Source organism: Phodopus roborovskii, unplaced genomic scaffold (genome assembly GCF_943737965.1).
Source record: "Phodopus roborovskii unplaced genomic scaffold, PHOROB, whole genome shotgun sequence".
In the NCBI taxonomy this organism is placed as follows: Eukaryota; Metazoa; Chordata; class Mammalia; order Rodentia; family Cricetidae; genus Phodopus; species Phodopus roborovskii.
The window spans coordinates 6,796,202-6,811,974 of record NW_026126625.1 but is presented as its reverse complement, the minus strand read 5'-3'; the positions used below and the strand labels follow the sequence as shown (position 1 = coordinate 6,811,974).

Below are 15,773 nucleotides of genomic sequence, written 5' to 3'. Positions count from 1 at the left end.
TTACACAAGCCCTCTTTGGTATACTTACTCAGGTACCTCCCCAAAGCCAGGTGCTGCCCGGGCTTCAGCTGCAAAGATTTTGCAGTACTCCCGACTCATGTTCTGGATCTTGCACCCCTGTGGGTTAGAAGAAAGCAAATCTCACCAGCAAGGAAGTTCCACAGCTGTCTGGTGTGTCTGAGTGAATGGGCTGCCTGCCTGGAGACTGCAGGACAATTCCAGGCCAGGGGACCTCAGGGAGAATTCCCGACCTATGAAAAGCAAGGCTCACTGCTTCAGATGTTCTTCTGCACCTAATTTTCTCTTCTGAATAACAATGGGCTATGGGCATTTTGTCAGTTTCAGGTTTTCAAAGTGGTTTCTGACCTGGGTTTACTGGAACCCTAATGCCAGAGAATGGCACCCCAGGACCCCTCTGCAGAACTTCGGGCAGACTGTTCTCTCACATAAGACCTCAATGAGATTGGATTTGAAGCAGGAGAAAGGCTTCTGAAGGGGAAAAAAAGGATAATTTGGGGACAGGACTGGAGAGATAGATCCATGGTTGACTGGTCTTCCACAGGACCTAGGTTTGACTCCCAGGCTCACATGGTACCCTTTCCTCAGTGTCACATACACATAGGCAAAACACTCATACACACACACAAAAATTTTTGTCAAGACAAGGCATCTCTGTGTAGCAGCCCTGGCTGTACTGGAACTCACTCTATAGACCAGGCTGGCCTGGAACTCAATGAGGTCCACCTGCCTCTGCCTCCCGAGTGCTGGGATTAAAGGTGTGTACCAGCAATGTCTGGCCTCCCAATTTTTTTTAATTGACTGTGATAGCACATGACTTTAATTGAAGCATTCAGGAAGCAGGGGCAGGTGGATCTCTGTGAGTTTAAAAACAGCTTGGTCTACATAGTAAGTTCCAGGCCAGCCAGAGTTACATAGAAAAACCCTGAGTCAAAAGACAAGTCTCTTGCTCTCTCTCTCTCTTTCTCTCTCATATGTATATATGTATGTATGTATGTATGTTTGTGTGTGTATGTATGTATATACATATACATACATACATATATAATTTAGGGGCTCAGTGGGTAAGAGCATTTGCTGCACAATCATGAAGACCTGAGTTCAAATCCCAAGGACCCATGTAAAAGTCAGCCTTGGCTATGTACATTCCTGTACATAGCCCTGGCTGCTAGGGCTGCTAAGCTGGCTGCTAGCCAGGCTGCAGGTTCAATAAGAGACCCTGTTTCAAGTGAATAAAGCAGAAAGTGATAGTGCAGGATACCCAGCATCCTCCTCTGTCTTCTGCACATGTGTGTGGAAACAAGACATACACAGATAATTTGAAAAGGAGGTTCTAAATTATGAGACTCTAACGTTCTCTGAGGCCAATGGTCTTGATTCACAGCTGCGTCTCAGCCAGTCCTTGCAGCACACCCTAGAAGCCTTATGAGCTGGAAATGAAGGTGCCATCTATCTCTATATGGGGTTTCCAAAAGAACCCAGACTGGAGAAGAGGAAGAGGTAACAGAGTAGAGGGAGGAGGTGTGAGGTGGGGGAGAGTGGGGCAGTACCTGGATAGTGACTTCATAGTTTCTGCCCAGAAGAGAAGTCTCGCTGCTGGGTCCAAACACAAGCAGACTGGATACCTTGATGACACACGTGCGGCCGGATTCGAAGATGGGTTCTAGCCCATAGATGACCTTGGCCTGGGAAACCTTCTGAAGGCCACATCCATGTCCACCCCCTCGGAGTTCCTCGCTCACCAATCTCCCAAAGAGCTTGTCCCCCCAGCAGCCAGAGTCAGCCAGACCCTTAGCAAACACCATAGGGGTCATCTCAATCTCTTCTCCAACTGAAGGGGAACAGGAGAGACATGGGAACTCACATCTTCTGCCTGACTGATGCAAGGTTCACAGGAAGGAAAGGGGCTAGGATGCACAACTGTCAAACAGTTGGGCGTTTGGGGCAGAAGCTATCTGATTCTACTCCTACCACTTAGCACTGTTGCTATGGCACCCATCAGACAGTGAATGCCCCACAAGAGCCTGCAGAAGACCAGGTCTCCTGCCGCATTTGCAGTCAACACAGATCACCAGAGTGACTTGGTAGAGTTAAGTGCTTTGAGCAAAGAAATCAATGACTTTACTTCAGCCAACATGTTTGACAAGAAGTTTACCGCTCGATTCAATAGCCGTGAACAGCACCAGTGACCAGTGTGGTCACTCAGCATCACTCCCCACTGAGAGGAAGAACTCCCTGAGACACAACTGGCTCTAAGACTCAGCAGGAAGTGTACAATGTGTATCTAAAACACTGACCCCCACCAGAAAACAAGGACATGACCATGAACTGCTGGGAACCCAGGCCTTTCTTTTTGGGAGGCTGAGGCCACAGGACCACAGGGTCAAGACCTGCCTGGGGTTACTGACGGTGAACTTCAGGCCAGTGTAGGCAACTTACTGAGACTGTCTCAAAATAGAAAGTAAGAAAGACGGGTGGGGATACGTTCAATAGCAGAGCATTTGCTCAACGTATGTCAGGCCCTGGGTTCAATCCCCACCACTGTAAAAACACAACAATGAAAACCAAAAGAGCATAGGAGATAACCAAAGGGGCTCTATTTGGCCCCAAATGAAGCAATTTTAGCAACAAAGAGAATAATAATTAGTGTAAGAATAACTGTGCATATCAAATATGTTAAAAGCCCACTAGTTCATAACTGTACATGAAAAAAACCTCCCAGTCCCCCAGAGGCTTCCCAGAGATAAACTCATTGTTCTGAAACTGGTGGGTACAGGGAGAGCAAGCACTTAGCCTTCACCTACTCTCAGAAAGCTTGCATCATGGTCATTTCTTCTCAACTAATGAATGATGGTGATATGGTGGGATTGCATACCTCCTTGTTGTAACTTCCCAAGAAACGATGGACTTAGGCAATAATCAGTGACCTCTAAGTCAGCCCACATGACAAAGTGGGGTGGAGAATGGTATTTTTTACCTTTATAAGGGGTTATGGAGCCCAGTGAGCATTGCTATAAGGAAAGGATGTAACATTACCTGTTTCTGGGTAGGATGAAAAGGAAATTGGCAGTACTCGTGGTTTTTGGTTTTGGAGACAATGGCTCACTATACAGCCCAGGTAAACCTTGAACTCATAATTCTCTGAACGGGGGGGGGGGGGGGGGGGGAGAGGACTGCATTAACTCCTGCCAAGTGTTTCCCCCCAGCCCACAATCTGTAGAAACATCATTTCTCTGTTAACCCCCCCCATGCCATATCTTAAACTGGGGAACAGAGTGGAGCAGCATGCAGACTTAGGAAAGATTATAAACCCCTAAGGAAGGAAACCCTGCAAAGGGCGGAGCTGGGGATGAAGGCCCACCCTCCTACCCAGAGGCAACATACCTTCACCTTCCTCTCTGGAGATGAAGCTGGACAGCACTATGTGGAAAGAGAGAGGGTACCACTGCCTTCAGGCTGCCTGTCCCGGCAGAGCACCACCCTGGCAGAGCACAGTACTGCCACCCAAAGGCCAGGCCGGCAGGACACTCACCCTCAGGGCTGAGGCAGAAGTCAGTGGAGGTAGAGCCATGCTCATTATGGATGGTACAGCGATACATGCCACAGTCCACCGGAGATGCCTGCACAATGGCCAAAGCTGCCGGCCCCTCATCCCCTGCACTGCAGAGAACGGAGACCTTTCTCGTGAGGGTCATCACCATGACACAGGGCCTTCGACCCAACTCTCACAGGCTGCTGGGAACCCAGGCTCTGGGAGCCCTGGGGAGGTGACAAGAGGTTCCACAGTCAGGGATGGGTCCTCAGTCACACGGGTGACACTCGCTGTATGATTTAGGACCGTGATTTAAGACCTCTGGGCTTCAATTTTCTGATCTCCACATGAAATAACAGACTCACTCACTGGAGCTACTGTGAGGACGAAATGAGGGGATGGACTGGAAACATCAATGTCAGACATGACTGTAACTGGGGAGCCTGGTCAGGTGACGGTGGTACCCAGGTGGCTTACCTCCTGCTCACCTCGCCCACTGGGTGCTGATCCTTCGCCCAAGTCAAGACTGAGTCACTAACAATGTTGAAAAACTGGCACCAGAGCTTCAGACTGCCAGAAGAGTCTGGAAACTGCTCCACCCGGATTTTCCGGATCACCTGTGGGGCTGTGGACAGGAGCTCGGTTACATCCCCAGTACCCTGTGTCCTCTGACCATGTCCTTGCATCCCCAGTTTCCCTGGGAAACAGGCTGAGAGAAAGCAGCACACATACATCCAGCATTTCCTAGCCCTGGCTGCCTCCCACTTACATCTTAGGGTTCTTATCCTGACCCCATACCCAGCAAACAAACCTTAACCAGGAAAATAAACATCACCCCAACCCCAGGCCAGGGAGGGAGGGACTCATCCTGTCTCAACAGACCTGCCTTCGAGTCTTATCTTGGCCATGGAATGACCGTAGAACAAGTCTAGTAAGGGGGTGATGGTGGAGTTAGGATGCCACTGAGTAGAGCCTTTCCATTTGCTGGTTTTGTTTTTGTTGTTTGTTTGGTCTTTCAGACAGGGTCTCCCAGCATAGCCCAGGCTGATCTTGAACTTTCTCAGTTCTTCTGCCTTAGTCTCTGGAGTGCTAGAATCAAAGATGTCTACCACAGTACCTCACCTAGTACTTGATTTCTCATGAAGTACTGTCCCCAAGGGAACCCACTGATCCCTAGCAGGGAGGTGTCCCTGCCCAGTGCCATGGGGTGGTGCTGGGCATAGGAACACTGTGATACAAAAACTTCCTGGCAGCCCTGCCCTCCCGGCACTCACCTTTTAGCAGGTCTTTGGCTTTCCTTGGCTTGGCTAGAGCTTCTTGCTTGCCTTCCTCCAGGGCGGGCTCTGTGTCCGGGCCACTGGCTTTGGGTCTGGAGCCCAGGTCTCCTGCTGCAGGCTCTTCTTCTGCCCCAGGCACCTCTAACATGCTGGTCTTTCGGACCTGGGTGGGGGAGCGTCTCTCCCGCCCTGGAGTCCCTAGGGATCCAGGGGTCAGGCCCTTCCTGAGTCCCCGAGGGGAAACTGTAGGGCTCTCCCTTTCTTCAGCCTTGTTGGCATCTCCATCTGAGGTGGCCCTGACCTTAGGGAGGAACCTCTTCCTCCGAGCCCCTAGGGCCAGTTCCTCGGGTGTAGCTGCAGGGAGGCCTGTCAAAGCCTCCCCTGGGGTCGCTTCTTCTTGGCAGGATTCCTGGGTCCTGCTCTTTACTGTTTGCTCATTCACTTCCCCTAGTAGTCCGTTCTTGTCACTTTCCTGGGAGGCCTCCTCCCTGGAATCCCCTCCCTCTCCAGCACCAGATCCTTCCTCACCCACCACAATGGCAGGGATGGTGAGGGGGCTGGGACACGGGCCCCGGGAGCACTGGGCAGCAGCCAGGGCCTGCTGGCCAGCCTGCACCTCACGGTCCAGGAGACCAGTAAGGCGGCGGGAGGTGCAGGGGCTCAGCAACAGGGTCTGTGCACTCTGCACCAAGTGGTTGTTCTCCACACGCTCCAGGATGCGCCTTGATGTCCTGGGACTCAGGCCAGCCACTTCCACAGTGGGGACCAGAGTAGAGGAGGAAGCTAGGCCTCCAGTGGCAGCCTCTCCCTGGGACTGTGCCGTGACCTCACCCGTCTCGGGGCTGGAGAGCTTCAGCAGCAGAAGCAAGTAGTTCTTCAGGGAGTCTATAAGCCCAGGGTCACAGCTCCGGGTCCCCAACGACCTCCCCTCCACATTTGGCTCCTTGGCACAGGCTCCCTCACTGATGGTGGCCATGGCTTCTGGTGGGTGACTTTGGGTGGGGGACCCTGGCCCCAGTTGCAGAGTGGAAGCAGAACTCAACAGGTCCCAGTCCGTGGAGGGGAGGAAATCGTCCGAGCTCACGTGCTGAGAAGCTGTGGGACTGGATAGCCCCTCCTGCAGTCTGTTGGTCAGATCAGGCCCGGAAGAAGGCAGGGTGGGCACCGTCTGACTCAAGTCAGTTGAATGCCCACCAGGGAGATCCACATACAGTGTTTCCCGGGGCTCCTCCTCCTTGGGACACTGAAACAGGTTGTCTTCTTGCTTAGCCTTAACCAGACCTGGCCTTTGACTGGTTTTTCCTCCCAAATGCTCTGAGTCCCCCTCAGGAGGCAGCTGTGCTGGGCACATGCGATTGCCTGGCAGGGGACTTAGAACGTCCTCATCACTTCTGAAGGCTGTCACTGCTGGCTCTTCAGAACTAAGCATGAAACAAGATTTTTCTTGGACACGAGATGCTTCTGGGCTCATCTCAAAACATTCCATGATCTGATCGGCTCTAGGGCACTCTGATGGTGAGAGTTTGAGGGCTGTGGGTGGTGAGCTGAGGCTGGCCACAGAGGGCTGCTCTGATTGGGGGTTGAAAGCGGTGGAGATGCTGTCCACTAACTGTGTCTCCTTCTCTTCCCGGGTCCTTGTGTCCCTTGGGTTTCGCTGCAACATCTCATCTGCCTGTGTCTGCCCCACCTTTGTGTCCTCCCGTCTCTGTGAGCCCCCATCTGACGGTGGCCTTTCGCTTCCTTGTGTCACGGCGTCCACCTGTCCCTTCTCACCCGACTGTGCCCTCTGGGGGGCTTGTGCTCCTTCTCCCTGAGTCCTTCCATCCACGTGCAGCTTTCCATCTGTCTGTGTTTCCCTCCTGCCTCCCGTTCTCCCATCAACCTGTGTCCTCCCGTCCTCTTGAGCATCAGTATCCATGGGCTCCATGACACCTTGATTTCCAGGGCTGCTGCTGGCTGCTTGGGACTCCAGAGCCTGAGAACACATGACCAAAGGCAAAGTCTTAGCTATACATGTTGGGATCTCTGTAGTACGACACCCGGCTTTCTCTGACCTCATTCAGAACTGCTCTGAAGGGAATCTTGCCACTGGGTTCCTCAGGCATGCTGAAGGTCAGGCAGAGACATATGACAGAACCCCAAAGCCTCATGTCCTGATCCCAGAGACTAGGTTAAGGTTAACAGAATCCAGGCCTATCTGGCCTTCTGGCCTTTCCCTGAATAAACCCTGCCCATCTGAAGAGACTCTGCTCATGGCTGACCCTGCCTTCACCTCTGCCATTTGGAGGATATTGTCCTTGCTCCAGGGCTCCCAGAATGTCCACTTGCCTTTGTTTTGTTTTGTTTTTTTCTCTCTCACCTTCTCTCCACCCCTTCCCACCTCCCTCTCTGTCTGTTCTGTCTGTCTGCCTGTCTCTCTGTTGGAATGTAGAGAGCAGGGGTTTCAACTCATTCTGTAGCTCAGGCAGGCCTCCTGCCTCAACTTCCTAAATGCTGGGATTACAGGCACAAACTGCCATCCCAGCCAGTCCTTTTCTTGTGTAATAATTGACCTGTATAGAATTATAGGTAAATTGAGAGGTTTTCAAAATGTGTATGACAATAGTCTCAATGATAGCATCTACCAGTAATACTGGGCATGTGAAAACATCACAATGTCATCCAAACAGATTCAAAGAACTCTGAGTGGCAGCTATGCCAAGAAATCAATGAATCATCAGTGTTCTCTTTACAGCTGCTGCCAAAGAGCACCGTGCTAGGTTCCCACACACTAGGCAGACTGCCTCTGCCATCCTCACTACAATATGAACTAGCCCCACTTAAAAGACAGCAGAGCTGGGGCAGGGTGGCTCCGAGGGTAAGAGCATGTGTGGTGCAAATCTGATGACCTGAGTCTGATCCCCTGATGCTTCTGTAATCCAGCACTCCCCCTGCAAGATAGGAGGCAGAGACAGAATGGCCTAAGCTCATGGGCCAGCAGCCTAAACTACACAGAGGTGCTGAAACACGAACAACCCTGGTCAACAAGGTAGAAACAAGAACCAACTCCCAGGAGCTGTCTTCCAACCTACACACACACACACACACACACACACAGACACACACCACCAGGGGAGGGGGAGATAATAAATAATAAGGTAAAATAAAATGTAAAGCCAGGTGTAATGGTGCATGCCTTTAATCCCAGCACTCGGGAGGCAGAAGCAGGTGGATCTCTGTGAGTTTGAGGCCAGCCTGGTCTACAGAGTGAGTTTCAGGACAGCCAGGACTACACAGAGAAATCCTGTCTAGAAAATCAAAGCAAAACAAAAAAAGCCATAAAGATACTGTGGAAAGCACTAAATGTATTTCTCTTATGTAACCATGGAATCCTGGAATGAAGACTAAAGCCCATGGAATTTGAGTGGATGATCAGAGCATCAGTGAGACATGCCTGCACAGCACAGAAGTCCAACTGCCACAAAAGCCGAAGCAGGAAGATGACAGGTGGAGTCACCAACAAGAGCAAACCAGGAGCCAGGCTGGAGACGTAGCTGAAGTGGTAAGTGCTCACCTAGCATGTCCAAGGGTCCCATCCCCAGCACTGTATCAACCAGGTGTGACACGGTAATTCCAGCCCTCAGGAGTTGGAGGCAAGAGGATCAGAATTCCAATTATCCTCAGTTACAAATTTAGGGATACTTGAGACCCTAATTCAAAACCAAACAGCCAGGCATAGTGGGCCAGCCTTTAGTCCTAGACAGAAGCAGAGGCAGCCAGGTCTCTACATAGTAAGTTCCACACCACCTAGACACACTAGGAAAGTGTGTGTGTGTGAGATTGTGTGTGTGTGAGAGAGAGAGAGGGAGAGAGAGAGAGACTTAACAATACAGAGATGATTATCATTTAGAAATAAGGCTATGGTAGAGAGAAGTACTGTCTTTGCTCACCATAAAGAAACAAAAGACAATCAGTATTCTTCCCTTGCAGACCCTTCTACTCTTGGAGGTCTGTCTCACTTTTTCTTAGTAATAAGTCTATGCTGCAGCCAGGCAGTGGTGGTGCATGCCTTTAATCCCTGTACTCAGGAGACAGAGGCAGACAGATCTATGTGAGTTCAAGGCCAGCCTGGTCTACAAAGCTACACAGAGAAACCCTGTCTCGGGAGGAAAAATAAGTCTATGTTGCTCTATTTTAAAAAGAAAGACATTAAGGACTGGAGATGTGACTCAGTGGTTAAGAGCATTTGTTGCTCTTGTAGAGGGCCAAAGTTTGGCTCCCAGCACCTACATCAGATGACTCATAACCATCCATAACTACAGTTTCAGGAAATCCAATGCACCTGTATTCAGCACTCAAGTATGTATACACACAAAAACACACACCTAAAAATCATTTTTAAATATTTAAAACAAACAAAACACAAAAACACACACCTAAAAATCATTTTTAAATATTTAAAACAAACAAAACATTAAAACAAACAAAACATTAAACCAAGTGTAGTGGCAAATGCCTTTATTCCTCAAACTCTTGAGGCTGATACAGTTGGATCTCTGCAGCCAAGGGTAGTCTTGTCTATAGAGAAAGCCCCATGCCAACTATGGCTACACAATGAGACCCAGGCTCAAAATAAGAATAATAAATTTAACTTTATATAGCCAAAATATTGTAAAATTTAAATTTTCTTTACTAAATGCAAGATTTTGAATCGGTGTTATAAATGTGGGAAATATTCATATCTTGTGAAGATAGGGAGTCTGACTGAAGGATTTTAACTAACATGTTCTTTAGCTTCTCTCTGACAATCAAGATGTATATCTGTGTGCGGTTATGTGCATGCGTGTGTGCAGTACCCAAGACATCCAGAAGAGGGCATCAGAGTTACAGGTGGCTGTGAGACACCCATTGTGTGTGCTGGGATCTGAACTCCAGCCCTCTGTAAGAGCAATACTGAGCCAGTTTCCACTGAACCATCTCTTTAGCCCTCTTACATATGTTTTCATTTCATACCATGTATATGTGACACATATTCAAAAAGAATTTAATTAAAATGAAAATAAAACCTTCAACTGGGCATGGTGCCACATGTCTTTAATCACAGCACTTGGGAGACAGAGGCAGAAGGATCACTGTGAGTTCAAGGCCAGCCTGGTCTACAGAGTTCCAGGACAGTCAAAGTTACATGGTGAAACCCTGTCTCAAAAATAAATACATAAAAATAAACTCTTATGTGATAAATGAACTCTGTCCTTCAGCAAGAGTCCCAGTATCTCCAGATTCATCTCTAATACTAACTTACTGTAATGACTGTAACTGTTTTGTTTTTCCTGTCAGACATACTGACCATGATCTTTGCCTGGCTGGAAAACTACCCTCATGCTTGAAGATCTTATTCAAGGTTCCTCTTACCTTTGAGAACTTTGTAACTTCTCCCAACTCAAACAAGAGTGGTTTCATCCCTATTCACACAGAAAACAGACTTAGCTTTATTATCACACCATTATTCTCTATGGCAATTATTTATCCTGTGTGTATATATCCATATGCTAATCTGTGAACCCCTTCTCTCTGACAAGGGTCCAGCACAAGTCAGAGTTAGAGACCAGTAAATATATGGCAGATGTATGAATACTTTTCTACATGTCTACAAGGGCTGAGCCCTCCGAACAACGGACTGTGTTTAGGTGTGTGCATAAACAGCATATTTTTGTATATGGTGTACATGTGTGTTTGCGGGGGGTGCACATTCATATGTATGTACAGGCCATAAGTCAACTTTGGGTATTGTCCCTTGGGAGCTTTCACCTTGATTTTTGAGACAGAATCTTTTACTTGGACCTGGGGCTCACCAATTCAGCTAGGCTGACTGACCAGTGTACCCCAGAGATCTGCCTGTCTCTGCTTCCCCAGTGCTGAGATTACAAGTATATGTCACTATTTCCAGCTTTTAAAGATTGAACTCAGGTACTCATATTTGTGCAGCAAGCAATTTAGCAACTGAGCTGGTTCCCCAGTCCCAACAACATATCTCTTTAGACAATTGTGCAAGCTGGGGCTGGAGAGATACCTCGGTGGTAAAAAGCACTTGTTACTCTTGCAGAGGACTTGGATTCCAGTCCCAGGAGCCACATGGTGGTTCACATGTGCAACTCCAGTTACAGGGGCTCTCATGCCCTCTCTGACTCTGTGGTCGCCAGAAACACACATGGTACAATACGTATGTGTAAACAAAACACTCACATATGTTAAGTAAATTTAATTTTTTGATTATATAGAGAGAATCTAGGTGGTATCATATAAGCTTTTGTATTACAAATAACATTAGCTTGCTTTACTTCTATCCTTTCTCACTCACTTTGTAAATTCTTAAAGAATACGGGCCCGTGATCATCTTTCCAGGCCCTCTGCTACAATCTCGTCTTCTTTGTGAGTCTTTGTCTTTTTCATTATTTCCCATGGTCTCTTCATGCTCAGCAATCCTATCTCCCCAGGTATTTGTCCTGAGTCCATGCCTTTATCATGTCTCTGACCTGATTACATACACCATCATCTTCGGCACCACACAAGAGGAATTCCTTGCTCCCTGGGGTGTAGTTTAGATACTACTCCTCTTCTTTCAGTCTTTTTGGGGAAAAGTGTTGGAACTGTTTGGACTAGTACTTTTCTCAGCAAAAAGTCCTCTTTCTCCAGTTAAAAAAAGAAAGAAAAAGAGAAGTTCCTGTAGTTGCCAATTTCTTGCATGGTGGCTTATGCTTTTGAATCCGGGTCTCCCAATCTATGCCAGGAGGATTGTCATGCTTTGAAGCCTAGCCTGAGTGACAAAACGACACCTAGTCTCAAAAAAAAAATCAGAAATATACTTTTTTAAACTTTTTTGAAATTATTATTTAAAAAATGAAACCCTAAACATTCATTCTGCCCTTTTCTGGTTTATTTCATTTTTGGTTTTGAAACAAGGTCACTCTGTAGCCCACAGTGGCCTGGAACTCAATGATAGCTGAGGAGCCCTGAACTCCTGATACTCCTGGCTCCTCTGGGGTGCTGCATGACAGGTGCACAGTTAGGACGTGCTGGGATGAACCGGGGCCTAGTGAGTGTCGGGCCGGCTCTCTCGCACTTAAGCTACATCCCAGATCCACCACTCAGCATTGATACTGCAAATTACAATATATTATTGGTCTCCTCTGAAGAATTTACTGAGAAATTCTTCTAGAATAGATATGCTGGCCAGACATTTGTAGTTTGCCTTTAATACTCAAAAATATTTTTTATTAAATGTATAATTTGATTTTGAAGTATCTTCTTTTATCAGTTTTAAAAAAAAAACTCCACTTTCTTTTAGCCTTCATTTTCTGAGATGAAAATATCTGTGGTCACTCAAACAAATATTCCCCTATAAGTAATGCATTACTTTCCTCTATTTTAAAGATTTTTTTCAATTTCCTTACTTTTCAATGGTTTGATTGTATTTTTACACATGCATTTACCCTGTTTGTGGTTTGTGTGTAGTGAGTGCCCTTGCAGGCCAAAAGAGGGCACCCTATCCTCTGGAACTGGAGTTACAGTTTGTGAGTACCCTGTGGGTGCGAGGAATTGAACCCAGATCTTCTGGAAGAGCAACCAGTGTGCTCTTAATCACTGAGCCATCTCTCCTGCCCCATTATTTTTGGTTTGTTAAACTGGACTTTTTGTTTTGTTTTGTATTTTTATTACCCTTTGTGTGTGTGTGTGTGTGTGTGTGTGTGTGTGTGTGTGTTAAGGGACAACCTGCATGACTCAGCTGTATCCCTCCAAAATGTGGGTTTCAAATCAGTTGTCAGGCTTAGTATCAAATGCCTTTTCCACCTGAACCATCTTGCCAACCCTTTTGTTTTTAGCTTATTTTCACATTAAACTATGTGTAGGTAGGGTGTGTATGTATGTGCGTGTGAGCTTAGGCACCCAGGGAGCCCAGAAGGGAACACTGGACCCATGGAGCTGAGGTTACAAGCAGTTGAAAACCATTCAATGTGGATATAGAAAACAAAACCTGCTCCTCTTCCAGAACAGCAAGTGCTATGTTAGGAAGTTATTTAGTCAGGTGTGGTGGTGAAAACCTTTGATCACAGCTCTCCAACTCTGGAGGCAGAGACAGGCAGATTTTTGTGAGTTTGAGCAGGCTAGACTGATCTAGAAAGTGAGTTCCAGGACATCCAGAGCTACATAATGAGACTTTGTCTCAAAAAAAAAAAAAAAAAAAAAGTGAACACAACAATGGGTAGGAGCACGGAAAGTTTCCAGAAGTTGGAGCTATGTTGCAGATATGATAGCTGTGACCCGGGATCCCCTGGAGCTGGAGTTACAGGCAGTCATGAGCTGGGGGCTGGGACCAACCTTGGTTCTCTGGAAGAGCAGCATGAACTCTTAACTGCTGAGCCTCCCTCTGGCCCCAGAATGATTACTTGGGAGGTAATCTTGATTGTGCTCAAGCTATAAGATCCATTCAAGCATCTGAGGCTGTGGTTTTCATGTTGGCCCATTTCAAATCCTTTCCTGTGGTGTTTGGATCTGTCCTTTGTGTGGGCCACCCGGTGGCCAGCTTGGTACTTGAATGATGGTCCCAGCTACAACCACTCTCAAACCCGGGAACAAGTTTAGAAATGTGTAGAGTTTATTTTATTTTATTTGGTTTTTCAAGACAGGATTTACCTATGTAGCCCTGGCTGTCCTGGAACTAGCTCTGTAGATCAGGCTGACCTGGAACTCACAGAGAGAGACCCGCCTGACTCTGCCTCCTGAGTGCTGGGAATAAAGGTGTGTGCCGCCACCGCCACCACCAGGCTATGTGTAACATTTATAAAGTCAGTTATTCTTGAGTCTCCATTTTCCCAAACCACTTCATGCTCTCCCCATAATTTACATTCTAGATCCCAGCTTCTCTGGAATTTCCCAGCTCTGCCATATAATTTCACCTGCGAGCCTTGTTTTCAAAAGAAAACAAACAAACAAAAGTCCTCATCAGAGCTCCATCCCATGGTCTTAGAACCACCGCCCCGTGAACGTAGAGAACATCCTCCTCCTTCAAAGTTCTAGACAACAGGCTTCTGCCACCATGTCACCATGGTCACAAGGAGATCTAGCCTCAAGCCTGACCTAGAGGGCTTCCTAAAACTCGATCCATGCCATCCACATTTAACCAGTAAGACAGCCACCCCCAGCAGCATGACCCAGAGGTCTCAGAGCTAAGCTGATGGTCAGTGTGAAGGGCCAGGGCACATCCTGGGCCTGGATTCAGTTAGCACAGGGAGATGCAGTCCCGTTACCAACTCTCCTCAACATCGGGTTCCACTGAGCAGATTCCAGGCTGCAGAGGGAGGCAGAGCTCAGGAGAAAACTGGCTTCAGACCTGCCTGACATCTGACATTTCCCTGTTAGAGATGCCGTCGGCCCCATCTCACAGCAGAGGAAATTCCCAGCGACGCCCTCTGTGTTCACACTGTTAGGTTCCATTCAGGCCCCTGAGGTTGTGTCTCCATCATCAGCCCATTTCCAAGACCTTTCTTGGGTATTTGGACTCCCCTCCCCCTTTCTGGAGATAGTATTTTATCTGACCTAAAGTGCTCTATGAAGTCAAAGATGGCCTTGAACTTCTGATCGCCCTACCTCTACTTCCAGAATGCCAGGATGACAAATATTAATCATCACACCCAGTTTATGTGGTGCTAAGGATTCAACCCAGGCCTTCCTGCATGACTCTACCAAGGCAAGGACTCTACCAATAAAGTCACATCCCAGCCCCTTTATGCCACTTGTCATAGTAACTAGTTCTTTGTTGTGACTTCTGACCTCATCTTTTTACGAATCATGTCTGGGGCTGTCAAGGCGGTTCAGTGGGAAAAACGCTTGCTGCCAGGTCTGAAGACCTAAGTTTGATGTGTGAACCCATGTGGTGAAGGAGAGAACCAGCCCCTGCAAGTCGTCCCCTAACCTCTGTGCATATGCACACGTGAACAAGTACACACTCACACTAGGTAAATACATGTAATTAAAATTTTAAGTCATGTCTATAACCCCCAAAGTTGGAGAGTTGGAGCTCTACGGTCAGCAGGCTTTTGTTGGTTTGGTTAGGTTTTTTAGGGGGTGGGCAGGGTCTCTCTATGTAATCTTGGCTGGCCCAGTACTCATTATGTAGACCAAGCTGACTTTGAATTCACTGACCTTTACCTCTGCCTCTGCCTCTGCCTCTGCCTCTGCCTCTGCCTCTGCCTCCCAAATACTGGGATTAAAGGTATTCACTTTCAGCTTTGCTGATTTTTTTTTTTCACATTTCTCCCTCCACTCCACCTCCAATATTTATCTTAGATTGCTAAATATTATATATAAAATAATTTATAAAAAATAACTTGGAAAAAACCCAGGCATGGTAAGCACCCACATGCAATCCCATCCAGCATTTGGGAGTCTGAGGCAAAAGGGGTGCAGCAAGTTTGAGTCACCAAGGGAATCCCATCTCCACCTCCCAAGTATTGGGATTAAAGGCAGTCCCAAACTCTGGTCCTCACACTTGCACAGCTCTTTACCTGCGAAGCCGTCTCTCAAGCTCTTGGGCTCACTAGTCTTTTATACTATATGTAACTTACATATTTTATTTTATGTATGTTGGTGTTTTGCCTGCATGTATGTCTATGTGAGGGTGTCAGATCCCCTGGAACTGTAGATTCAGACAGTTGTGAGCTGCCATATGGGTACTGGGAATTGAACCCCAGTCCTCTGGAACAGCAGCCAGTGCTCTTAAGCTCTGAGCCATCTCTCAGCCCCCACTAATCTTGATTTCAATCTCCTCCCAGAACTCAACACACTAACTTTCCAGTTAGTTAGCTCTGCAATGTTTGCAAGAAGACACTTCTCATGTTTTGCTGATTTCCTAGCTTCCCCCAGTAGTGCAGTTGGTCTGAGTTACCTAACTAATGCTAATGGGGGGCTCC

General features: G+C 47.5%; 1 protein-coding gene across 2 annotated transcripts in view; it reads right to left on the bottom strand.

Annotated features, from left to right (window-relative positions):
* Positions 1–15,773, bottom strand: part of Alpk3 (alpha kinase 3) — a 44,696-nt gene that overhangs the window by 5,189 nt on the left and 23,734 nt on the right. For both annotated transcript variants that reach the window (XM_051206574.1, XM_051206575.1), the window contains 6 exons: positions 4,825–6,802; positions 4,028–4,175; positions 3,551–3,678; positions 3,403–3,438; positions 1,569–1,849; positions 29–117 (listed from right to left, as the gene is read on the bottom strand). In XM_051206574.1, the coding sequence (XP_051062531.1) occupies positions 29–117; positions 1,569–1,849; positions 3,403–3,438; positions 3,551–3,678; positions 4,028–4,175; positions 4,825–6,802 (2,660 nt within the window). The remainder of the gene's footprint in view (positions 1–28; positions 118–1,568; positions 1,850–3,402; positions 3,439–3,550; positions 3,679–4,027; positions 4,176–4,824; positions 6,803–15,773) is intronic.